This window comes from Polypterus senegalus, chromosome 8 (genome assembly GCF_016835505.1).
Source record: "Polypterus senegalus isolate Bchr_013 chromosome 8, ASM1683550v1, whole genome shotgun sequence".
NCBI lineage: Eukaryota > Metazoa > Chordata > Cladistia > Polypteriformes > Polypteridae > Polypterus > Polypterus senegalus.
In genome coordinates this window covers 96,633,855-96,660,772 of record NC_053161.1, presented here as the reverse complement: position 1 = coordinate 96,660,772, position 26,918 = coordinate 96,633,855, and the positions used below count along the sequence as shown (strand labels likewise).

Here is a 26,918-nt window from a genome sequence, read left to right as displayed (position 1 = left end):
GCAATTACTCTATCATTTCACCCATCTGTTACAAATATTAAAATGTATTGAAAAACTACTTCCTGGTGTGCTTCTTGTGTGTTCATCTGTAACCTGGAGTGGTCGATGGAAAGAATTGCAGCTCCACATGTTGAAATGTTGGGGTGCCAACTCAGTTGTCCCCGTTTAATCGAGACATAAGAATAAACAGAGAGTTTGCTTGATGGCTTCAAAACAAATGAATATCAGGGATCTTGTCTCAGGAACCTTTCTTGGCTAACAAAGACCTGTTACTGTCACTGTGGGATGGAGCTCTGTTCTGGGGTGCGTTCTCATAACAAGTGATGCCTTCTTCCAGAAACCGGGATATTTAGCAGATGGATTGGAAGGGGTAGGCAGAGGCAATTGTCCCCACTGGACATCTTCTCTGCCTTTTGAAGGGAATAAAAGAGGATAAGGTTAATGCCAGCACCCCCTCTCGACTTGGGGTCATAGTACATACCTCAGAAGATCCTGGATAATCCACAGACGTGCATGTGTGGCACTTGTATGTTTCATGACTCAATGTGTCTCAACAAGATGAGATGTTGCAGGACAGGGCTAGGGGCTGATATGTTCCAAAGTGAAAGAAAAAAGTCCATAGCGGTAAGTGCAGAAAACCTGCGCCTTACAGTGTGACTAGGTAGGCACCACCAAGGTATGTGGTGTCCCTGGCTTGGATGCAATATATCTATAACACATAATAGCTGTGGTTTGCATTTAATGTGCATGATGCATCCTTTCCACAATATGTCACCATACGCTGACCATGTTCTTATAAACATCTTACTTACTCTAGATATACTAAACTGTTACAGATTACAGTTTTAGAAACACTGTTTCCATCAATGTTCTGTGACCTCTTTCATAGCTGCGTGTGCTGTGGAAAGCATCCTGCATTGTTTCTACTCCAGGAAAATGTAATATTTATCAAACAGACCCCAGTTTGTGGGCTACTGGAACTCCTTTATACCAATGGCAATACACCTGCATAATGCCTCACTGTGACAGCCAAGTCGGAAGTTATCTTTTCTTTCTTTTAAAATTTTTCTTCCTTTTTAGTCATTCTAGTGTGCGTTCAGACCATAGTCTGTCTGTCTATCTATCTATCTATGAAAGGGTAATCAACCTAGAAGCATATCATTCCATTGGTAAAAAACCAAAATTCTCAAATGAAATCGAAGACAACACAGGGAGAACTGACATACTCTGCAAGAGAGTTGTGCTGGGGTCCAGGCGTTGTGATGTAACTGCATAACATGTTCCTCTGTACATATATGGTCAATATTTTTTTAGAAACCCACTCTGATGGGTGTGTGTTTGTGTTAAGTATAACATTCTTATTTATTAGAGTTAATTGTCATTATTTTTCTCTTTTTCAAACAGAGTTATGGGAATTAAATCGAACCACTGTATTTTATGGACCCCGTGGCTTTTTGGATCTAAAAACAATGCTTCTAGACGAGTATCAAGAAAGGTTGTTTGTTGGAGGTCGTGATGTTATGTATTCTTTGAACTTGGAAAAAATTAATGATGAATACAAAGAGGTATGAAAATTTACAAATTGTGCTTTTTATTTCTGGTTATGTTTTGAGTCTGTTTTGTACTATACTGTATATTAGTATTATTCAATCTACAAAAGCCAACTAATTAATATAAATGCTCAATTTCTCAGTAACTGCAATTTTTCAGTATTGCAAGGAAATTATACTAAGCTCCCCACATCTTGCTTTTCGTTTTCTTGTTGTTACTACTGTTGTATGTTAAGTAAAGCATACACACACTTCAATCATGTAGGCATTTGTTACATAGGTCATTTTAGCTCATTTTAGGTGTACATAAGTAAAAACCAGCAAATAGTACATTGGAGTAGATTAACAGTCTGAGATGACAGCACAATGATATTAGGATTAGTACAGTTGTTACAGACAAATGGAATATGAATACAGTTACAGTCTAATGGCCCAAAGGCATGAGAGAAGAGATTAGTCTTTAAGCGAGATTTATATGAGCCCACAAATGGAACTCATAACAGTCCACGAAACAAGAGCTACGGTGCTGAATGTGCACTCATCTAACCTTTTAAAATGGGCTTTTGGTGATGTGAGGAGGCCTACGTCAGGGCATTTCTGTGTTTTTGCTGTTTGGTTGTGTGTAATGATGGCAGACCAACAAGGGGTGTGGACTAATGGCTATATAGGTTAGAAGGAGAGTTTTGAACATTTTGTTGCATTTAGCTTAATGGTTCTTTAGTATCAGTGCATACTTTACTAATTACATGCACTTACTACGTTTCATGTTAAAATAAGATTTACTTAAGTAGTTCTCCATAATTCTCCATTAAAATTGTTATTTAATTAGAACTAAGTCAATCTTTTCAAAGAGATAAGTAACCACTATTTTGTCTTATCAGGTTTGAATGTGGCTTTATTTTCACTTTAGGGAATACTTTGGGAAAACCTGTTTATGGTTTTTAGATTATACTTTTTTCTTAGGATTTGGATCTAATTTCATTGAATTACGCATTTGATAAACACAGGAGATCACAGGACGCAAATTAAAGGTTTAAAGATTTTTGCTAATGGTAAACATTTATTGAAAATGTGCAGCTAAGACGTACATCTGGACAGCATCACACAGAGTCTCTTTTCATGTACCTGGCAATTCTGAAAATGTACAGTAACCATATATTTAAATGTCTTTAATTTTGACTTTATGGTGCACCTCTGCAAATAGGCCTAAAATAACAACTGAAAATTCTCATTTACTCAAAAAAGCTTTTTTTAGAAAGGCTGTATTTGTATCATAATTTGGGAACAGCCTAAATCATTTGAGTACCTGGTTAATTCTTTGACATGTGACTTATTAAATAAATCTTCAAAAGCTAAAAAAGGTGAAGATTTGACAAATAAAAATTACATTTAATTAAACACCAAATAACTAGAAAATAAAAGTAAATATGCTGGCATACAAAGTGTTCACAACTTCCATGTAAAAGCACCCAATTTTTAATTCATTCTTAAACATTCTATTACATTTATTATTCACAGTACAATTATTCTTATATATTGAGAAACGAAGCACAGCAAACAACGTGAAGTTTTGGGATTCAAATCATGGCCCTCTTTACAGGCAGCTATAAAAACATGAAAGAATTAAAATCAATGTTAGGACTGGCATGGTGTGACTAACTTTTTTTAAGGAGCTGCTGAGGTCAGAGTTCTGTCATCATCAGTCACTGGTTTGAAATGAATGTCAATTTCCAGGTTCATCAATGGTTAAATACAGTAGCTTCCAAGGAGAAAAGGAAACAGCTTCAAGTTTGTAGAAGGAAGTGACATCAGACATCTTCCTCACAATGAACCTCATCTCTGTGAGAGAGAGAAAGAGAGAGTGGTACTTGTTGTGTTTCCCTTCCTCTCGAAGTAGTGCCTGCCTGTTCAAAACCTAGAAGACATTCCTGTAATACTTGTGTGAAACAACATAAAGATATAAAATTAACATTAAGGATTTCCTAAATTCAGTACAAAGCTGGATTCAGTTATAATCCATTTCACACAATATTCCAATATCAAAAGTTTTGTTTTATTTGTTGAAAAAACTACACTGTTTGTAAATTATTGTCCCATAATGATATACTATGTCCATTCTTAAAGCTACTATTTAATAAAAAGGATATCTCTTATTTGTTTCCTTGCAGGTATACTGGCCAAGCACAACTGAACAGATACAACAATGTCACATGAAAGGCAAAAACACGGTAAATATATATTTCCCCAAAATAAAGTCTAAGCATTATATACTCATATTGAATATAATAATTTAATGCTAAGTGACAAAAACTTCTTGAGATATTGTGTGAATATGGTGTTGAATTTTCATTTTTACTCACAGTGAAATTGTGTGTGCATACATATATCCTCTTTAACAAAACCCCTGTGTGCGTCCAGGTGTCCGTGTGTGTGCGCATGCACAGGGCCGCACGGGGCCACACGGCACGTGTCCAGTCTCTTCCTGTGCATTCCCTGTGCAGAGAGAGACACACACACAGGTGCGTGCGTGAGAGACACACACACACACACACACACACACACGAGACAGACACGCACACACAGAGTGTGTGTGTCTCTCTTTCGCGCGCGATGGTATAATTAACTATATTTGTGCTTAAAAACTTAAATATATATTTACATACAGTTCATACGGTCTGGAACGGATTAATTGTATTTACATTCAATCCTATGGGGGAAATTACTTCACTTCACGACCAAATCGAGTTACAACCACACTTTTGGAACGAATTATGGTCTTAAACCGAGGTTCCACTGTATTACTGTCAGAGAAAATTACAAGCATTTTACGGAAACACAAACCAGTATTACTGAGAGAGAAAATTAAAGGCACACAATACAGTGACGCATATTACAGCCACATACAAGGTCCCTTGCCATTTAATATATATACAGTATATATATATATATATATATATATATATATATATATATATATATTTTTGTGACACTTGAGTCACTGTCTTGCACTGTTGAGTTCAAAGGAAGAAAACCAACTTCAAGAGAACCAACTTTATTCCAATCAAAACAGGAACTGTAAGGGTATTTATTCAAACATGAGATACCACTTCAGTACAAACAGACAAAGCAAACAAGCAGTGAATGGGTCAGGTCAGTTTTTGGGTTATAATGTTCCACACATCACCCATTGGGTGACAGACATGTCATGCAGGGAGGCTGTGAACTTACAGTTGCTTCAGTGGTGGTGCAAAGTTGCAGTTGGCTCTGCAATGGGCAAGCAACACTTCACAGTTGTGTCAATCATGTTTCAACATGCAGCACAGTTGGGGAGGGTCTCAAAAGATATATATATATATAAACTGCTCAAAAAATTTAAATGAACACTTTGAAAAAAATCATGCTGGATATCTATACTGATATGCACTGGGTAATGTGTTAGGAACGAAAGGGTGCCACATCATTGATAGAAATGAAAATTATCAATCTACAGAGGGCTGGACAATGGGTCCAAGGATTTCATCTAATAGCAGACAAGGTGCTGTTGCTTAGCCTGCAGAGGTCTTGCACGACCCTCCATGGATATGCCCCCCCAGATTATCACTGACCTTCCACCAAACTGGTCATGATGAACGATGTTATAGGCAGCATAACATTGTTCGTGGCTTCTCCAGACCCTTTCACATTTGTCACATGTGCTCAGGGTGAATCTGCTCTCATCTGTGAAAAGCATAGGGCGCCAGTGGAGGACCTGCTAATTCTAGTATTCTATGGCAAATGCCAATCGCGCTCCATGGTGTCGGGCAGTGAGCACAGGGCCCACTCGAGGATGTCGGGTCCTCAGACCACCCTCATGAAATCTGTTTCTGATTGTTTGGTCAGAGACATTCATACCAGTGGCCTGCTGGAGATAACTTTGTAGGGCTCTGGCAGTGCTCATCCTGTTCCTTCTTGCTCAAAGGAGCAGATACCAGTCCTGCTGATGGGTTAAGGACCTTCCACGGCCCTGTCCAGCTCTCTTAGAGCAACTAACTGTCTCCTGGAATCTCCTCCATGCCCTGGAGACTGTTCTGAAGACACAGCAAACTTTCTGGCAATAGCATGTATTGATGTGCTATCCTGGAGAAGTTCGACTATCTGTGCAACCTCTGTAGGGTCTAGGTACCACTAGTGACACTGACCATAGCCAAATGCAAAACTAGTGAAAAAAACAGTCATATATATATATATATATATATATATATATATATATATATATATATATATACGTTGTATACTGTACATATATATAGTGACCACCGGGGGCATGACTGAGCCCCAAACCACAGACACAGTAATATCTAACATTATTAGCCCAAAGTGCCCTCACAAAAAACTCCCATGCAAAGGTCAATTATAAAACACAGTACAAATCATTTTTTTTCCTCCTTCAGTCCTCCAAGAGTGATACCTGCGGCCTCCCGACTCTGATTCGATGAGCTTTCTGTCTCCTCTGAAGCACTTCCGGGTAAAATATGATACAGGGCATTCCTCCCCCAGCTGCACCCTCTGGCGGTCCTCAAAGACCCACAGGGTCTTTGTGTTTCAGGTCCTTAAATGGTGCCACCTGTTGTGTGGGGGAATGAGCTGCTCCCGGTGGGCTCGTCCAACTGCTCCTTCCATTATGGCCTCCAGGCAGGGTATTAATCCTTCCTTTATCCCTGCCGGTATAAATGATGAGTAACGTGTCAGTTTGAAGTTTTAGTAAAACTGAACCAAACACCAATGGAATCTTTTCAAATGCTTACTGAGGCTTATGGGGAAGACTGCATGTCTTATGCGCATGTGTTTTTCCTAAATTGAAATTGGCACTTAAAGGAACACTTTTTGAGACAATGGATGCAGTACAGAAGTAAAGAAGAAAACGTCAGATGTCTTGAAACAGCTGACAGAAACTAATCTGCTCCATGCCTTCGACAAATGGAAACCAAGAGTACACTGGTGCGTAATTGTGAATGAGTATATTGAAGGGGACAAGCATTAGGACTGTCACATAAATAAGTTATTGTGTCAGTCTTCTTATTTAATATACAGACCATATACTGTATATTTAATTCAAACTCATAGATTTAAATAGATAAAATAATTGTTTTATTCTAATAATGTTCTTATATTTAGATGCACAGAGCATTAATACAGAAATGTACAGTATTATGTCATGAAGCAAGTGTTCTCTTTAATCCAGTTAAAAAGGGAAAGGTCATCCAGTTTGACACTTAGATTATTATAATAAATACCAATGCTATTTGCCATAACCAAAACTGTTTTTATGTATGGTACTTGGAAGTTTAATAATTCCCATTTTACTATCAAAGTGGTAGTTTTCCAGGTAAACTAAATTTACTAAAACTCTAATGACTTTACCATGCATATTTATTATTTATTATCGATGCTAAAAAAAAAACCACACAAATCAAATAAGGGTGATTTTAAAAAGTATTTAAGATAGGTTGTCATATTAATTGGTTTTCAGTAGTAAGCAGGTTTTAGGGCAGGAGCTTAAGATTATCAAGTGATATATTAAGCCTACAATATATGCCAAAAGGTTTTAACTTTCACTTTGATATGTATCGTTCTCAAGATAATGAGGCTCTTTCTTCACATTGTTCTTTTTCTTCTTCTTCCTCATCCTTTCCCACTTTTATGTGAGGTTGATGTATTTGATCTACTTTCTCCATATAGCTCAGTCCTTCATCTCCACCTCAGTCAAACTCTTTTTCTTCAGGCCTTCTTTTACTTTATTCAGTACAGACAAAATATTTTCTTTTAAATTATACTACAATACTTCAAAATGTAAAATGTATGGCATTAAATTAAAATTAGTTGTAGTTGGTGTATATATTTTAGTAATGAATTTTTTCTTTCCATTAGAATGAATGTGCTAACTTTATTCGGCTCCTTCAACAACACAACAGAACCCATATGCTGGCCTGTGGAACAGGAGCATTCAGTCCTGTCTGTGCTTTTGTTAGGGTTGGCCACTGGAGACAGGTAAGCTAATACACTTGTTACAGAAATTATGTAGTACAGTAGATTGTGTATTTATTATGATTATGTTCATGATAATATTAACTGTAATTTTACAAATTATTTTACTGCATGGGATTTGTTGAATTGAGAAAATTGTGTATAGGTTTGTGGTAAGGAGACTTGAAGGAATATTTACAGCATAATCTAGACAAAAGGAAAAGGAAATGGCTAAAAAAAATATAAAATGAAGACAAAATTAATAGCAATTAAAACAGGGAAATGGTCTACATGCACAACGATAGATACTCTGATATGAAATTTACTTGATTACTTATAGTATATCCTGATGTTTCTATTGTGTGACTTGCACCATGAAAATGGTGATTTGTACAAGATGTCTGCAAGGATTACCAAAAATTAACTGTCAACAATATTATTTAAATTATTTAAACAACATACAAATTCCTTAAGATATGTAGTAACATTTGAACATGGGAAAGGTGCTATATACTGTAAATAAACTAAATTAATATTATAATTATTATCAGTTTCCAAGGTTTAAGGCAAGATGTCATATTTTAAAGTACTATATAAGAAAGAGAATGACCTTGGCAGTGAAAATACACCTCTGCATGCCAGTAGCTGTACTGCATTGCCCTTAAAAGAAAGTGAACGAGAAAGAAAGCTTTGGGACTGTCATGGTTTCATTCAAGTCTTGCCCCCTGAGTTTCTTTTGTATTTTACTTTTTTATTTTCCTCTCCTTTCATTGATTCATTTTAAATTTTTTTGCAAATAACCTTTTGTTAGTTTAATTATTTTTCCCTTGTGATAGGAGTGGGACAAGTTAGGTGCCATATGGTGACTGCCCTTTGGTGATTTGATTTTGGTTACAGCACTAGGGGGCTATATAAACTTTAGGCAGCCATTATAGCAACTGAGTGGCATTAGCTTAGAAGCCTGTCTCTCTTCAGTCCTAATACTTTCTGTTTACTGCAAAATCTCACGTATAATGCACACTTGTGTATAATGCACATGCTGATTTAACAGAAAATTTTCAGGTAGAAAAAGAAATTCATATATAATGCACACCCTTAACTTATCAAGATTTTATTAAAATTGCAGTCATTTTTTTAAAACTTTCTTTCGTAGACATCTTGAAGATGCTATGCGATGGAAAACCGTGTCCCTTCATAAAACAGACTGCCCATCCATAAGACGCTTTAAAATCTGTTGCCATCACAAGAGAATCTTTAAATCTGAGTTCAATTAATTAAACACTGATTCCCTGTAGCATCCTATTTCTTACCCAGTCCATTAATTCTTTTTCCATGTCTAGAAAACTTGGTAGGGTCCCATGATTTACCTTTTTGTTAGTAGGCAATGCTTGCAATGCCTCTTTGTTTGTGTACCATAATCAGATGTTCAACTCAGGCATAAAAAAATGGCGACTTACTGCCCCATGGATATTAGTTTCTGCATATTTTATTACTAAGAGCTTTTCTGCTGAAATATAACTTCTCCTTGATTTCATTTTAAAGGCTTAAAATACCAGATAGTATTAACATTATTATCTACTGAGTGACTGGTGGCTTTGAGGAATCCCGTAAACGCCAGAAGTGACTCTACTCTGTTGGGCCATTGAGCAAGGCCCTTAACCTGCAATTGCTTCATCTTGGGTATGACATTAATCTTCATCCAGCCCTGCAAGTAGGCCCTCCAATTTACAGGGAAAACTTGGGGGTTGGTAGTAGGATTGGCACTTCAGCCACCATAAAAAAACTCACATTGTTCCATTGTGGTGCTGCAGTTTGTTTTGGTTTTTTGCATTGTCTGTATCTCATTTTCATCTTTTGGTTCCTTTTTTTAGAATTTAGTATTTTGTAATTCCTTTCAATTTTTTTCTGGTTTTTGATTTTTTTTTAAGAGGATAAGATATTCAGTGGCCATTTTTTGTTTGTATTTAAACAAACAAACAAAAAAAAACCTACAGTGATCCCACCGGAAACATTCTATTAACCCACAAAGTTAAGTGAAAGTAAGGTATAAAGCTGTACCTTTTATATATAATCAATCCATAGAGGTTGGCCTTTGCACTCACAGCTCGAGGTTTGGTAATGATTCTTCAGCAGGTTCACCTAACATAAACCTTTCTACGACTTTTACCTCCTCTATTGTCAAATTTGATTCTCTTCTAGGGCTCCACCAAAGACTGTGAGCGACTGTGTCAGCACCGATCTGAGGACCTCATTAATCTATCCAATCAGTAGTAGCAACGGGTGGTGTGTAACAAAGTGTAGGGACTTACGACTCACACTTATTGGGAATTCTTCGTTCATGGGGAGCAATTGCAAGCCCCAACCCCCATCATGAATGGGGGTGTAACGAATTACCCACACCACTATGTGCCGGGTAGACAAACATCGATCCATTGAGTGAAGGACACGTTCAGACCTTAAGGATCTAAGGGCATTATAGACCTGTTATTGCTGCTGCCTACTTTGCGTGACTTTGAATAGGCATGAGCAGGGTGCGGGTGTCACAAAATGGGTTACACTTTTGTAGATGCAGATAAGTGTCTGTAAGAATTTAAAGTCAAAAACAAATTAGCAGAAGGCACAACACTGCTGAGCTAATCCAGGAATCTGTTAAGCCACCCTGCAGTTTGCTACAAAATGTATTGTAGCTTTCTTACTGTATGGGTTGGCTAACACCGTGTTATGCTCAAACAATTGACCATGCAGTGTCAATATTTCATTCATATATGTGCCCAATGACTTTTTGGGTATTCCCATACTATGCTTTTGTGCACTCTTCCAAAAATGTATCTTTATTACCTTAATTAGTGACTGTAAACTGGCATGATATGAATGTGTATATATATATATATATATATATATATATATATATATATATATATATATATATATGTATGTGTGTCATAGTGCCCTACAGTGGACTGGTCTTCTATGCAGTGTTGGTTTCTTCCTTGCACCTGATGTTGCTGATAGTTTTTACAATTGTGGAGGCACTAGAGACAGGTTGTTCTGAAAATAAATATATATTAAGACAGATATTTAATTACAAATGTCAATAGCATAAAAGCAATGTAAGTCATTTGCTACCTGGCAAGTTGACAATAAATATAAAGAAAATATGCATATTCCACAAATATCTATCTGGTATTTTTGACAATGATTATTACATCAAGAGTAAAACAGAACTAAAACAGAAATGTACAATCTTGTACCTGTTGAAACTAAAAATTTTGAAAAATAATCCAAAATTATTCTAATTATTCAACATATTAAAAATGTAATGGCAAAAAAGGAATTTTGATTTACAATTTGTAAAAAAAACATTTTTTCACATTTTTGCATTCATTTCTGTTTATAAAACATAAAGTAACAGTAGTGTTGAATAATCACATCATTGAATTATTCATCATTCTTTGGAGCATTCCCCCTTAGGATATATCTAACATAATTTATTTTTGTTCTTATTTCCTTAGACATTTAATTTGTTTATTTTTAAGACCCCTCAACTTCTGTATTAGTTCAGCAAGGCATGACCCAGAAAGCTGATAAATTAAATCAAACACCCAAAGAATACCTAAAGGGAAGTATTCACAATGGAATTAACTCAAGAAAAGAGTTTATTTCAAGAAGAAAAGAGGTAATTTGTAGTACCAAGACAATTTACACTTGCAAAAGGTCAGTCAGTCTCTATTAATCAACTTTATTATAGTACAATTACACATCAGGCATGATGTTGGAGACTGTAATAAACTGGACAATAACAAGTTTCACATAATTTCTTGCATATTATACGTGGAAGTTTAATTTAAATTTCCTAGGCAGTGGAACACTTCACTGTTTATCTGAATTATTGCTAAACCAGTAATGGCGCACTGCACGATAACTTGCAGTGAATACGCTTGACTTGAACATTCCTAGTTTTTCCTCCTCTTTCTCTGTACGTTTATCATTTGTTTGCTCAGAGGTTGATGTGCTTGCTGCTTCATGAGCAGCTCTTCCTTTCTCCACCCTAGCAGCCCGCTTCTTCTCTTCTTTTATCAGCATCTTTTCACTTTCATTTTTCACTTAAGCTGGCACTTAAGTCTTCAACATGTCTCAAGAATGATTTAAGATATGAAGAGGTAGAGAAAAGAGACAGTGAAGGTGGTAGGGATGGGAACAGCACCCGTATGCATGTGCCGCATGGCCGCCCTGCTGACCGCTGCCCAGAGTTGATTCTGCAATAAAATAAAATAAAAATAGAAAGAGTAATAAAGATCATCACCTAGAAAGAGGACAGTAGACGTCACATGGTATATGTGTACCAAATTTTGGGCTACACGTTATTTGATTTTTGAGCTTGACCATCCTGGGTTGACATTTGACCTTGGAGGTCAATCTTCACCCCGAAAGCGGATAGTAGAGGTCATGTAGCATATGTGTACCAAATTTCATGTCAATAGTTCAAACGGTTTGCGAGCTACAGGTGATTTAAAATCCTGGACAGACAAACGGACAGCCACAGTAGTGTATTATATAAGAAGATTGCACGTATCTCATCCTAATTCTTTTTACTGTGCTTATCCTTATTTGGTTCATGGTAACCAAATTGTGAACTGTGCTAGGACAATAGCTAGGCAGTTAGGCAACTTCTTCCAACATCTCCTTGTGAATTCTGGGACCCTGCCAGACTTTGGACATATAATACCTACAGAGTGTTCTCAGTCTGGCTCTAGTGTCATCTACCAGCACATCTATATAAAATCCGCAGAGTTGTCGCTGCACCGATTTGTGGTCAGTTTCATGATCACTGCCTTTTTCACTGCCAGGGTACCTGAACACCGTGGAGTCTTGTTGCTTGCCCTTTACCTTCGTGGAGTGGACCATGACTTCAAATTTATAGCTGCTAATTTTCATTACCATGTGCTCACTGTGGACTTATAAGAATAAATTGAATTTGACAAACAAGAAGAGACCATGTTGTCCATCTAGTTTGTTAGGTCAAACAGACAGAGATTTGGGTTTCTCAGCTCTCATTCACAGCCCACCTTCTGTTCACTCTCCTTTTCCCTAGTAAATAGCAGATAATACCAAGACTACCATATTTCTTACTCATTTACAAGCTGTAAGATGCATAAACATCCTATCTTTGACATTCAGTCTTTACACTAATGTAGTGACTATATGTTTATATACTGTATATTAAGCTGTCAGTTAAGAAGCTTTTAAGGAATGATAGCTGCTGTTATCCTAATGATATATTTATATTTACATTTTGTTTGTATGAGTTTCACAAAATTAGGCTCCATGCATCTAATGTTAAGGCAATAAAACAAAATATATGAACAATCTACTGCAAACTGTATATTTAAAAAGTATTACTGGTAAATCATCTTCTGAATCTTATACAATTTCAGATTTACTTAGATTTCCAAATGAGTGTATCTCATAACAGGAAAATTTAGATTCACCCATAAATCTATCCGGGCAACTTCAGTGTATGTGAGAAAATAGGAATACCTAGAAAAATGTATAAAAGCATAAGAAAAATGAAAAACCTGGAGATGTGAGGCAGTAATGCTAACCTTAATGCTACCTTTATGAAACAAGCAAGCTATATACTGAATGTTTTCCAATTTTCATAGTCCAGTTTAGTTTAGAGGTTTAAAGACACATGCAAGTTAACCCCAAACAACAGATACTGTATGTTGCTAAACACCAGGGCAAGTCATGCCTCACTTCGCATTTTTCACTTACTACCCATACTTAAATCGTGTACCTGCCAACTTGTGCCCACCTTTACAATGCTTTTTCCAACACACAGATCATCAGTTCTCCCAACTCCTACCTCCTTGTCTTTTCAGCCACACACAGCACTTCAGCTACATCATCCACCCGAAGTACTCACTCATCATACAGGTTGCGCTTTGTCATAATCTCTTGCTGCTATTAAAGGCAAAACTCTTCTTCCTCGAGGACTCTTTTAATAAGATGAGTGGCCAGCCTCTGGACAGCGCCCCCTAGAAAGTTGTGGAGCATAGGGGGTGCTTCCAGAGAGCTTTCTGTCAATCAGATGACTAACTTCACTTTGTCTCTATTAGTTATCCCTATGCAGTAACACACAAGTACTTGGCCCAGGAGCAATTGATAATGCTTCAGTCTACTAGTTGCTGAAATATTTTGTGCATTTTATTGTTTTAAAGGCAACATTTTTTTCATTTTTTTCAAATGTCTTAGTTTTTTTAATGTAATTTGTAGAGTGTTGAAATTATTTAGCGTTTTGTTTGTTGTTACGATGATGCATTGTGGGAGTATAACATGAAATGCTTCAGGGGTCTGTTGTGGTGTTCGATTATTATAAAAACAGTGCAGCTCAGACTTGTGGATGTCGGTGAGTGCCTGTGGAAAGCTGTGAGGCTGCAGGGTGTTCAATAGGGAAATTGGCTGATTTCTCATTCTCGAGGGATGGTTGTGAGACGACTGACTTGGGCTTTTTGCATCCCAGTGGGTTACCAGCTGAGGTGGCCGAGGCGAAAGCCATTGATGGTTGACTGTGCTTATTGGCTTCTTCTTTTGCTGAGCAGTACTCAGGGAGTGAGCAGAGGAGATGGGAGTGAGAGACAGACCAACATGATTTTAGTTCTGTTTTAAACTTGATTTTAACATTCTTTTGGATCTATTTATTTATTGAATTTTTATCCCGCAAAGGCACTTCCTTTTATGGATTAATTATTGATGAAGCTGATTTTTACTGCTTTTGAATCAATTGATTGTGAATAAACACATTAAGCAATTTTTGAGCCAGTTTCGTTGTTTCCTTATTACACTAATATATCCTCGGTATATGACTATCAATGAAACGGGTAATGCCAAGGCACTTTGAGCATTATCGTAATATATATATTATTTGTGGATTAAGTGTATCTTCTCATTTTTAATTTAAATGTGTTTTGCCTTAGGCACAATTATTTAGTGTGCCGGCTCTGCCACTTCTCTTCACTATTCTTTGTATTTTCTGCTAACTTGTGATTGTTGCCTGTGTAGAAAAAATGCATTCAGTTCCAGTGCTGAACCAGAAAATAATGAAGTAGGTGCTAGTTATGAAAACACATCAGCAGTGATTATTTCTGCATTTTAGATTTTTTTTTTATTTTCAGAATGCTTAATTATTTTATGCTTAATTTAAAAACCAATACCTAAGCCCTGTGACTAGTCAGCATCTTTTTCTATGAAAAATATTTATACTGACAAATTCTGTATTTTGGTAATTACTGGTTATTATTTAATTTTACAAAATGGCTATTTGTTTTATGTTATGACTATCTTTGTTACCTGGCATCTGTAGGGAAATTTTGTAAGACAAAGGGCTGGAGTTATTCCATCGGTTAATCAGATGTTTCAGAAATACAGTATAATGTAACTAAGTACTTTTCTGTATACAATCGTTGTAGTTTTTTTCAAAAGGGTTAATATTATTGGCAGGCGATTTGGTGGAGTGGTTAAGACTTTCGAAGTAGAAGTTCAAACCCTAAGTTTGTGAATTCAAATCCCACTACTGACACTGTGTGATCGTGAGGACATCACTTCACATGTCTGTGCTCCAAATGGAAAAACAAATGAAATGTAACCAATTGTATCTCAAATGTTGTAAATCCTGCGGTGGGCTTGTGCCCTGCCTTGTGCCCTGTGTTGGCTGAGATTGGCTCCAGCAGACCCCTGTGACCCTGTAGTTAGGATATAGCGGGTTGGATAATGGATGGATGGATGGATGTTGTAAGTCACATTGGATAGAGGCATCAGTCAAATAGTAAGTAATAATATTATTAGGTCAGTGGATCTGCTTACCCTTGAACATGCTACTGTATATACAATTATATAAAAGTATAACATTCCTGCATTAGATCAATTATTGCTTTCCCTAGCGACTTGACTTTTGTTGATGGTCATTGCAAAGCACAACTTTACAGGAAATTGTATTTTTTTAATTGAAACAGGTAATCAGGAATAATGTGAAATCTGACTATGTATTATTATCATTATTAGATGTTTATGATATTCATTTGTCGTTCACTGTATTTCTCTTCTTTTTTTCGACATTTGTATGTATTCCCCCTTTAAAATCTGCAGTTGTACTGTAAATGCATTTGCAGTGCAGTTCTTTAAGTGAGTATACATAAGTGCCGGTACCCTATGTGTTACACCTATGTATTAACATGAAGAGTGAGGAGCAGGGAGCAGTAGTTTTGAGGGTCACAACACAGTTTCTGTTGCTTTTCCATTAGAATTTTAAGTGACATAATCTAAGACCAACACTAGGGTATTGTGCGATTTAAGTGAATGAAAAGTGGTAGTCCCAATTCTAGTTACCAGCTCTGTGTCCATCCAAGGGCTGGAGGTAGACAGAGTGGAATGGATGACCATTATGAGGGCAGGTACGCATCTAAGAGTGGTAGTAAACAAAAGCAAAAAATTTAGAAGTACCAGATGATCTCAAGCATCAATACAAAGAATTTTTGGAAAACGGAACGGTGGAGCATCCCTGTTCAAAGTTAAGTAGATGTGCATGTAAATGTAAGTCGGAGTGTGAGGTTCCCTTTCAACGTCCATAGATACAAATGTACAGTATATTACATTGGAGTAGCTGAAGGATTACCCATTAACTTTAAACTGACACCGTCCATCCAGAGGTGTTTCTGGGATGTGCAGGTATCAGGGTCTTAGCCCCCCCTATAATTGTTGTGTGTGGCATTATATGTATGTAAAATGAAACAGCAGAAGGAAGGGGAGAGATACCTTTGGGCTTTTGAAAACGTCCTTATAATGGTGTAACATTGTTCAGAGGCTATATTGTATATGATAGACAAAAGGCTCAGGGGCTTACCACTATTGTCATTTATATAACAGAGGGGCAAAAGCCTTTAAAGGCCCTACCACCCTCCTGATGCCACTGCATCACTCCTTGCTGGTCATGGATTGGAGGACACCATTTCCACCTCTACTTCTCTCTGAATCAGTTTTTGCTTCTGTTGGAGTGTCACATATTGACAACCACAACACCTGGCACTGGCACTCAAGGTTTATAACTTACTTGCTAACCATTGATTTTGGCATCTTTCTGGAGCCTCAGCAAACTTTCGCCTTCCATTTCATAACCTGACTGTATACACCAAATATGATTTTGTCCCTATTGTCCTGTACTGGACACCACCTCTTCTTTAGTTGTTCATTCACCCATTTAAGTTAGTGCTACTGTTCAGCCCATCAATTGTTTCTGCTCCATCCATTGGTTGCAAAAAAATGCTCTCAAATCCATCAAAGCATTTTTGAGAATATGGGGTATTTAGTTTTCTTATTCGGTATGGGGGGATGGTTTACACCTAAATACTGCTATATAGCAAAGTCCTTTCTTCATGGATACCCACATATCTACATATACTGTACCATACTGCCAAATTTCAGCTTTTTAACTAAATGAGAAATTGTGTTTTTATTGATGAGTGAGTAAATGAGTTGCTGAGCCAGTCAGTACAGTACATATGTACTGTAAATTAAGAAATCTATTCACTTGCAAAAATAACTTTATAAGAACATAGTCTGTTTTGAAAGTATGTATTGAAATCACACAGAGTATCAGAACTATCAGCAAATATGCTTTTTTAAAAGAAGTGTAAGTTCAAAAACATGCACCTTTGTCAGAGTCGCCTTAAAATCAAGGTCTGTGTAGTGCACCCTTGTGTATTCTCATGGTAAACTGGGGGGACCTTGGAGGAATAAAGGCTGAGAACCACTTGTATAGAATAAAGTGAGGCAACTTTGGGGTCAAAAATGAGCTGTGCCCAGGATTCTTATATCAAGGAGCATAAAACCAGAAAAATGGCGATACCATTGTTGATTTGAGCAATGTACAATTTATGAGGCCTTTTTTGTCTTAAATATGTTTTTAAATTTAAGTTTTATTTTCAGAATTAGCAATCCTTCTGGGCATTGACAAATTCAAAAATAGTAATTTGTGAGAAATAAATAATGATACTAGTGGTCTTTTATATTTGACCTAACTATGGTGCACAACAATTATTTTATAAAGTTAGTCAGATAGATGTTTACTGTATTTCACAATCACATAAATAATGAACTAATTAACTCCATACAAATGGAATGAAAATGAACATCTGTCTCCAGTGGCTTTAATTGTTAAGCATCACTGTAGATTATTACTTTTTTCATTTATTTCATTTAGTTTTGACATTTGTTTTCCTCCATAGTAAATGACACCTGAACATTTATTATAACATTACACAGCTCATTTAATGAAACATATATTTTTTTTCAGCAACCTTTAGGTCAACCTTTACTGGTATTAAAAACTCATCATTAAAAGAGACATTTTTTCTGAGTATCTGTAAACATTAGTAAATAGAAAATTAGTGTAATTTGCAAAATAAATAAATAAATAAATAAATATGCACATACAGCTGGGATAATTAGATTCACCTTAAGTAGCTCATTATTTTTTCTTTTCTGAATCTGCTGTTGTGATAAAACCTTGGGATTTTTTAAAATATTTATTGTAAAAGATAATCTCTTTAACTTTTGGACTATTTATATTGCATTTTGTCTGTTCAGAATACTACCTTTATTTAAAACATGTGAATAGTTTTATATGCATTTCCTATCAATGATTTCATGTACAAGGATATAAAAGTAAAGTCAACTTGAAAACCATGTGGTAACTCCAATGGATAATAGCTAAAACAACACAACATATTTGATGGAGGTAATGCAACAACTGTAGTTTGGACATCTTCCACATCTACCCCATAGCATTAATCTAGTAACCTGCGACTATCAGATCTTCAGTCTCCGCCATGGCAGATTTACCTCTGATGATGAGGTTAAGGAAGCAGGGTATTTCTGGATTTGGAAGCAGCCAAAAACTTCTTCTTTCAATGGAATAAAGAAGTTAGTGGAATGATATAAGATGTGCTTCAAACTGTAGGGAGACTATGTGAAGAAGTCATATAACTGTTAAGTTCATCTGCTCACAGTTACTGGCATTAAAGGGAAAAATACCTATACTTTTGATTCTCCTTCACGTTACTTTTTTGCTTTCTAACCACAAAGATATGTGCAAAACTCACGATCGTCAATCACACATGCCTACTGCTTCAACCCAACGAACCAAATGTGCTCAACAAACAAACAACTGCCCTTCAAGGACGTTGCATCACATGACTATAGTAAGCCCAAGTTACAAGATCACCGCATAGTAAACAGGGCGACGTAACTGAACCCTTAGGGCGACCAACAAACAACCCATCTGCATGACTGAACTGGATTGAATGAAAATGCTATTGCTGCTTTTTTCATTTTTACTCAATTTTTGTTCTCATTTTAGTTCATTCACATATCATAAATGTTTATTTTTATTTAGTTTTAGCATCTCTGTTTGCCTTAATTTCATTTCTCGTGCTTGTAAAATGAAAAAACAATATTTTTTGTTCTAGTTCTTGTTTTCGTTATGAAAATATCACTGGTGTCGAATCATGGGATAAAAGGCCAATCCACCAGGTACATGGTTTTTACTGATGACATCGTGTTGTGTAGCACCAGAACACAGAAAGTGGAGAGGAAGCTGGAAGAATGGAGTAGGGCTTTGGACGATAGAGGATTGAAGATAGAGAGAAAGAAGACAGAAGATATGAGGTTTAATAATGATCAGGATTCAGAGGTTAGCCTGCAGGAAGAATTATTGAAAAGAAGAGATATTTTTAAAATATTTTATATTTATATATTGAATCAATAAGCTTATGTGCACCCATCATACAGAGCTGTTCAGATTCTGTTTTAAGATTTGGGTCAAATTCACCAGTCATGTAGTGAACATTTATTTTTCCTGAATTCTATAAAACTCAAAACAACCTCCTTAACAATAACATACTTTTTTTTTACAGCTACATTTTATTTTGATAAGAACGGACAGGATTATAGTTCAGTTTTTGTTGCTATGCAGTTTGGGGCCTGACTAATGCTGACCATTCACATATCACTAAAATCCATACTGCGCTTGTCAGAACAAATCTGTACTCTTGTCTGTTCTGCATTCCATTCTCACTAGTGTAAAATCCTATTATAGCTAATGTATAATATGTTCACTTAAGCACATGCCATTCCCAGTCACCCAAAATCAGTAATTTTAGCAGCATAGAATTGTAATTATGCATTTTCATTAGTTTTCACTGAAATTAGAAAATCTCAAAATTTAATAAAAATCTTTTAAATATATACATTAAAATCCTCTCTCTTTCAGACCAGCTTTGACATGTAAGAAACTAAACATACCCACTTTTACCAGTCATCTAATCCACAAAAACAGCTGAAATGACACAAATCAAGTCTCACATGTCAAACTAATCATAACAGGTTTTACCTTGTCATTTATCCAGTATAAAGTAGTAGCCTTTAAAAGTTTGCGTTTTCACAAGGCTGTAACCAGTAAATGTTGATCATAACAATCCTTTCATCAATTGATCCTTTTTTTTCCAGCTTAATCCAGTTCTCTCACGAATGGCCTTAAGGCTGGAACCTTAAAAGTGGGTTATAAGTATCACACCGTTCTAAAAAGCCTGCTATATTTCTTACATAGCTGTAATTTCAAATAATTCATTTTCAAAAACCTCATGATCCAAATTAGGGACACGGGGGTCTGCAGCCTATTTTGACAACAAATTGTACATGACAGAAAAAAAAAAACAGACAGGGTATCAGTCTATTCCAGGGCACACATACACACACCTCCACAGTGGGGCCAATTTAAAGGCATCGATTCACCTACCACATATGTCTTTGGAATATAGGAGGAAAACCAGAACAACTGAAGCAAAAACCATACAGATACAGAGAGGATGTGCAATTACAACACATACAGTATAACAACAGAGGAAGGAATTTGGATCCCGGACACTGGATCTGTAAGGTAACAGTGATAAGCACTGTGCTGAATTAAATGGCTTTGTTCATCTAGAATTATTCTTCCTTGGAGTTAACTAAGGTTATTTATGTGTGTTTGCCTTAATTATGCTAAAAAGCATACTTTCAAGTTATCATTACTAATGTGTTAAAATCCAAAATGATGTTTACAGTATAATGCCTCTTTAGCATAGATAAGTGTAATATTACCAAAACTGACTGTAAATCTTACACATATGTTCCATACTTTACCAATATTTTACAACTTCACCTGGACTCAAGGAGTTGCCTGCTAGGCAGTTAGGGTTTTAGCCAATAAGGTATACCCCTGGTCATATATTGTGCTGTTTCACCCACTATGCACAGACTGTCTAGTGAGAGTGTCCTCTCTCATTTCTGCTGACCTGGAATTAATAATGAGCTCTTAATCCCAAAGTGGGAAACGAGATAACATTCCCAAAGGTACTTAATCCAATCCAGAGCTGTAAAATGGGTGGTGTCTTATCCCAAACGCATTGGGTACAAGGCCGGCAGTAAACCTAGATAGGCCCACTCACGCAGGGGCCAGTATAGCTAACAGTTAACTTACCACACATGTGTTTCAGGATGTGGATGGAAAAACCAAACAGCCTGAGAGCAATCTACACAGACACAAGGAGACTGTGTACCAATTCATTACGAGTTTTCTCACACAGACTTACATTCACACAAAACCAGTGCATTCTTTTGTTTTTCATATTTAAGTTGGGTGTGGTACAATGGCATAGAGCTTAGGGCTTCTACTTCTTAGCTCAAATGACCCGAGTTTCATTCCTGACCTCATCACTGTCTGTGTGAATTTTGCTTATTTTTCCACATGCTTTTTCTAAGTCCTCTCATTTTCTCCTAAATTTCTGTGACACGTGTTAGAGTAACTGGTGACTCTATACTGAGCCAGTAGGGGTGAGGTCACAGTGCCAGGGCCTGGTGTTCTAGCCATGTTTGTTCTTTGTCTTATATTCATCTAGTGTTTTTTATTGTTGTTTCACTTGGCAGAATTTGATGTAGCTCTGTGCTGTGAAGAATTAAATGGTTCTGTAATGAATTACAGATTTATACTGTATGTTATACATTACACTAATAATATTTTGTTTGTGCTCTATCTCTAATCCATGTTGTGCTAAACTTATAGTACACTGAATTCCCACTCTGCTTTACATCTGTTCTCTGCATTGTTTGTCACTTTGCTTTAGTAAATCATTTTCCATCTAATTCTAGTTCAGTCCTCACCCTCCCTCTGTTAATAGAGGCTTCTTAAACTAAAGAAATTAAATTGCACATTTACAAAAGTGTCATATGTTTGGTAGAAGCTACATCTCTTTTACCATGCAATATAAATGACCAGTAAAAAATTCAAAATCTTTTAGTAATCATTTCTAATTGTCTACAGGACACTAGTGCTCTTGGCACTTTTATTCCTTTCTTTATTTTAACAAGTAAATAAATAACACTGGGCAAAAGATTTGCTTCCTGAAAAATCTTTGGTGATCATGATAGATAACTTCAAGCTGATCGTACATACAATATCAGATTGAATGTATCTTGTTGGAATTAGGAGAAACATTAAATTATTTTTATTGACTATAGTGTATTCAATTGCTTAATGATGTTGACATATTGCATCAGATCGATTGAGCTAAAAAATGTTTCACTGCTGAATTAATTTATACTCGGCATCTGATGCTTTTTGAGTCAGTGTCCAACAATACTTGGTCATCAATGATGGATTTCCATTTGCCCTAATATTGGTTTTCCATCATTGCAAAGTTGTTTTGAAAACTATCACCATGTTCATCGCTTACTACACCAAGATTAGCAGGGAATGTGTCCAAGTATGAATGCAGAAAACTAATCTTCTCTAACATGTTGCCCTTCATGGTTTTACATGCTTGAAGCACATTGGCAACCAGATGAACATAGTTTGTTGCTCTGTAGCTTCTAAGAAAATTCCTAACAATGCCTTCCACGTGCTTTCCTTTAACCCAGTTGGAAGATCATTTAACTGCTTATCATTGATGATGTGTCTAATTTGTGGACCAAAAAAATGCCTTCCATAATCGAATCAGTTATTCATGGAAACAGATATTGAAAATCGAAATTCTTTATCTTGCTTGTTTATTGTTTCCACAAAATATTTCATCAGTCCAAGTTTGGGTCAACAATTGGTTTATCTGTCACACTAGAACCAAATGTTTATGGAGCGGCAAGTGCTTTTTAGCATGGCTGTCCTGTTCACAAATTAAACAGCAGTACTTGGTATATCTGAGCTGCGTTCCTAGTAGCAGTGCCAGTACTTTTAAATTTCCACAGATGTTGTAGCTGTTGTACTGTATATTTACACTTATGACAGGAAATAACAAAAATAGGCGATTGCAATAGAATCACACATGATGGGAAAAGGTGACTTTTGTGAATAGCTAGGCAAATATCTATAAGATAAATCCAAATGTGTTCAGGAATCAAAGGTATTCTACAGTGTTAAAATCTATGTGTAATTTCAATAAGCTGCATTTTTTGGTTAATCAGCACCTCCAAATCCGAGAGCATGGTCCTCAGCCAGAAAAGGGTGGAGTGCCCTCTCAGGGTTGGAGGCGAGATTCTGCCCCAAGTGGAGGAGCTCAAGTATCTCGGGGTCTTGTTCACGAGTGAGGGAAGAATGGAGTGTGAGATCGACAGGCGGATCGGTCCAGTGATCGAAGTGATGCGGGCTCTGCATCAGTCTGTCGTGGTGAAAAAGGAGCTGAGCTAAGGCAATGCTCTCAATTTACCAGTCGATCTACGTACCTACCCTCACCTATGGTCATGAGCTATGGGTAGTGACCGAAAGAACAAGATTGCAAATACAAGCGGCTGAAATGAGTTTCCTCCGCAGGGTGTCTGGGCTTTCCCTTAAAGATAGGGTGAGAAGTTCAGTCATTCGGGAGGTGCTCAGAGTAGAGCCGCTGCTCCTCCGCATCGAGAGGAGTCAGATGAGGTGGCTCGGGCATCTGATCTGATCCCTGGTGACGTGTTCCAGGCACGTCCAACCAGGAGGAGGCCCCAGGGAAGACCTAGGACACGCTGCAGGGACTATGTCTCCCGGCTGGCCTGGGAACGCCTTGGGATTCTCCCGGAAGAGCTAGAAGAAGTGGCTGGGGAGAGGGAAGTCTGGGCCTCGCTGCTCAATTTGCTGCCCCCGTGACCCGACCTCAGATACGCTGAAGAAGATGGATGGATTTATGCATTTTTTGTGTTCTTCTGCTGATGAAGGAGGAAATGTAGCCATCTCATCATCTGACTATATGCACAATGGTCATGACACATGATATATTGTTTTTACTGTATTTTCTATATGCATAAATTACCCAAAGAATAATAAGATATAATTATTACTGCCATTCACTGTAGATGTTCACACATTTTCTCAACTTTTGCTTATAATACAGAAGTCCTTGTCTTCTTTTATTTAATGAACATTTTGTCCTTTGCCCTACCACTGAATCCAAAATTACAATAATCTTTGTCTATTTTAAATCATACCCATTTAAATCACACACACAAAAAACCCAAAACCTTCTTAGTGGGCGTAACTGTGTAATTACTGCAGCCAGTTGCTCCTATTCCTTTGGGTTAGGTTCTGAAGTTTCTGACATACTTAACAAAAAGCAGAACCCTTTACTTTAATTAACTTACACATAAGTACAAAACAGAAAGAAGACTGCTTTAGCTCAAAACTAAAATGACCTTTGAGAAATAAAAATTGCCTGTTCTGACTGCATTTTGGTTGTCTCACATAATGTTCAACATATGGATAGGTGGCATGACATCAGGAAATCTAATTAATTTTGTTTATGTCAATTTTATAATGCGCAGCCTTTTGCTGCAGTCAGCTTTGTTTCATTGTCCGTTTGCTTTCTTAAGCTACAGATTCAAAAGATCTTATCTGACAGTGCATCATAAGCAATAGCAGTGCAGGATGTGTTTTATTGAAGCTGCAAATAGGCTTGGTTGACATGAAATATACAGGGCTATTCAAAATGAAAGAGCAGATTTCAAAATTTATTTCAAACAAACTGTATAAGACAAAAACACATTCCGCACATCACTGAATAGAGGAAAGTTCAAAGTTTGGTCCTTTGGTCCTTGAGGTTGCATGCACTCAACATGAGCACCATATGTAGCGCGACAGACATCAAAACATTAGACCATTTCTTGACACACACGTGTCAACTGGTCCTTAGTCACTGAATTCACAGCTTCCTCAATTCGATGTCGCAAATCTTGAAGATTAGCTGGCATACGTGGAATAAACACTCTTTCTTTAGGGGGTAAGGTCTGGAGACCTGGAAGGCCATAGACAATGAGCAAGATCTTGTTGTCCACCTTTTCTAATCCATTGTCCTGGAATGGTGTCATTCAGGTAACGCCAGATATTGTGGTGTTGTCGCCATAAACGAGAAACAGTGTTCGGTAGAATTCACTGATACTTTTAGGTGGGATTTTAAACTTTAAGCTTTCCTCTTTCCAGTGATGTGTGGAATGTGTTTCTGTCTTATAATGTTTGCTTGAAATACATTTTTGAGATCTGCTCTTTTTGAAAAGCCCAGTATTGCTATGTTTAACATTTATAACATATAGCATTCAAACCATAGGCTTCAAAGGACTAGGTTTTAGTCAAGTTAAGCTTTTTGTCTATAGAGAGACATTCAAAGAGATGTAGTTGGAGTTTGTAATTCAAGTCTGATTGATGTTGTCTATTACCTTGTGCCACACACTGGCAATAAAGTTCCATAAAATTAATCTCATATGAGTGAAGAATCCAATTTATAATTTAAAGAAAGCTATATCTCTATAATACAAAGCTTGTGTTATGTTAAAATCCTTTTCTCAAGCTTTTCTAGAATCAATTTGTGTTATAGATTAATTTTGAGAAAACATTGGTAACATTATTTTCCAATCTAGAAAAATAATTATATTCAGCTTCATAAAGTTTTAATGTTCATTACCGCTGAGCACTGCCCAGAATTGGTCCCTTCCTGTGAACTAATGGGATAAGCTCTTGTTCTCTGCAGCCCTAAAACCAGACTAAGCAAGTCCACTGAAGTTCAGAACACATTTATAAACATGCTGTAAATATTTAGCACACTGACTTGGCACTGTAATACAACATAAGGCCAATACTGTTATTTAAGTACACATTGAAGATAGCTGACAATAAATATTACTGTTTTTTGTATGAACCATTAATTATAGGTATTGTGCTGCCTGTAAAGGCTGTCTAAAGACAAGTAATAGGAGCCTCCAAAAGATGTGGAAGAGCTCTTGCTGCAGGAAGATTTTTTGTCAAATGATCCTTTTACATTTCACATCAACATCAACTAATTTGATATAAGTTTCAATTGTTTAGAGTTTAAAGATGTGGCTCCTTTAGCTTACAATTTTGTTTTTCTCTGTTATTTTTTTCTCAAAAGATTTTACATACCTTTTTCACTAGAGGTTCAGAAATTTAAAATAATTAATTTAACTATAATTTAATTTTAGGATTCATTAATAAATTAGGAGTTCTTTGAGCTTGGTATTGTGCCCCATTTATCTACTTGTTTGTACGAATATGCTGCATACAGTAGGTATTCCCTGGAGTGTGGATGTGAAGATACTGGAGGGCCTGCACTTTCTTTCTCATTGCAGAAAAACCATCATCCTTTCACAATGAGCTACACTTATCCTGGACTATCACTACAGCTGGCCCCACTGCCTATGTGTGATATAATTCTTCATCTCTTTACACAAGTATTTATTTCAAATCTCATCTAATTTTGACACCTCTGCTGCTGGAAGTTTACTGTCTTCTCTTATAAAAGTCTAGACTTTTTCTCAGATTTCTGCATTGTAATACATTTTTCAGCTTCTCCTACTAAATATTACTGGTATGTGCCACTGAACTTCACTCGGGGTGCCACCATACCGTCTTTTGTTGGTGGCTTGCTGTCCCAACTACCACAGAGTGGTGCAGCATCTCTCTCAATTCAGTTCTTGTCTTCTTCAAATTCTGTCTTCTAATTGTTCTCCATTAGCCAAAATGGTGCCACACTCCAAGGATGTGTCACAGCTTCAAATTTTCCACTATTCACTTAAGTCAAAGAGCCCATTCTGGAAGCTCCTTGTGTAAAAAATTTAAACAAAAGATATAATAACCTGTTTTTGTATTTTTTTTTTTATTATTCACGTGCACAAGGCACGTTGTGGCATGTGACATTATGGTAAACATAATAGGACAAGTTTGAAAGCATCAGAACTTTGACAGATTCTTTAAAAATATGTCTATTGTTGTCTGAGATACATTTCAGGCTCCAACAATTTGTT

At 36.6% G+C, this 26,918-nt stretch overlaps 1 protein-coding gene across 1 annotated transcript in view; it reads left to right on the top strand.

The window, feature by feature from the left end:
• Nucleotides 1–26,918, top strand: part of sema3e (sema domain, immunoglobulin domain (Ig), short basic domain, secreted, (semaphorin) 3E) — a 162,714-nt gene that overhangs the window by 73,335 nt on the left and 62,461 nt on the right. The window contains exons 2-4 of the mRNA XM_039761469.1: nt 1,405–1,565; nt 3,719–3,778; nt 7,458–7,577. Coding sequence (XP_039617403.1) covers nt 1,405–1,565; nt 3,719–3,778; nt 7,458–7,577 — 341 coding nt within the window. The remainder of the gene's footprint in view (nt 1–1,404; nt 1,566–3,718; nt 3,779–7,457; nt 7,578–26,918) is intronic.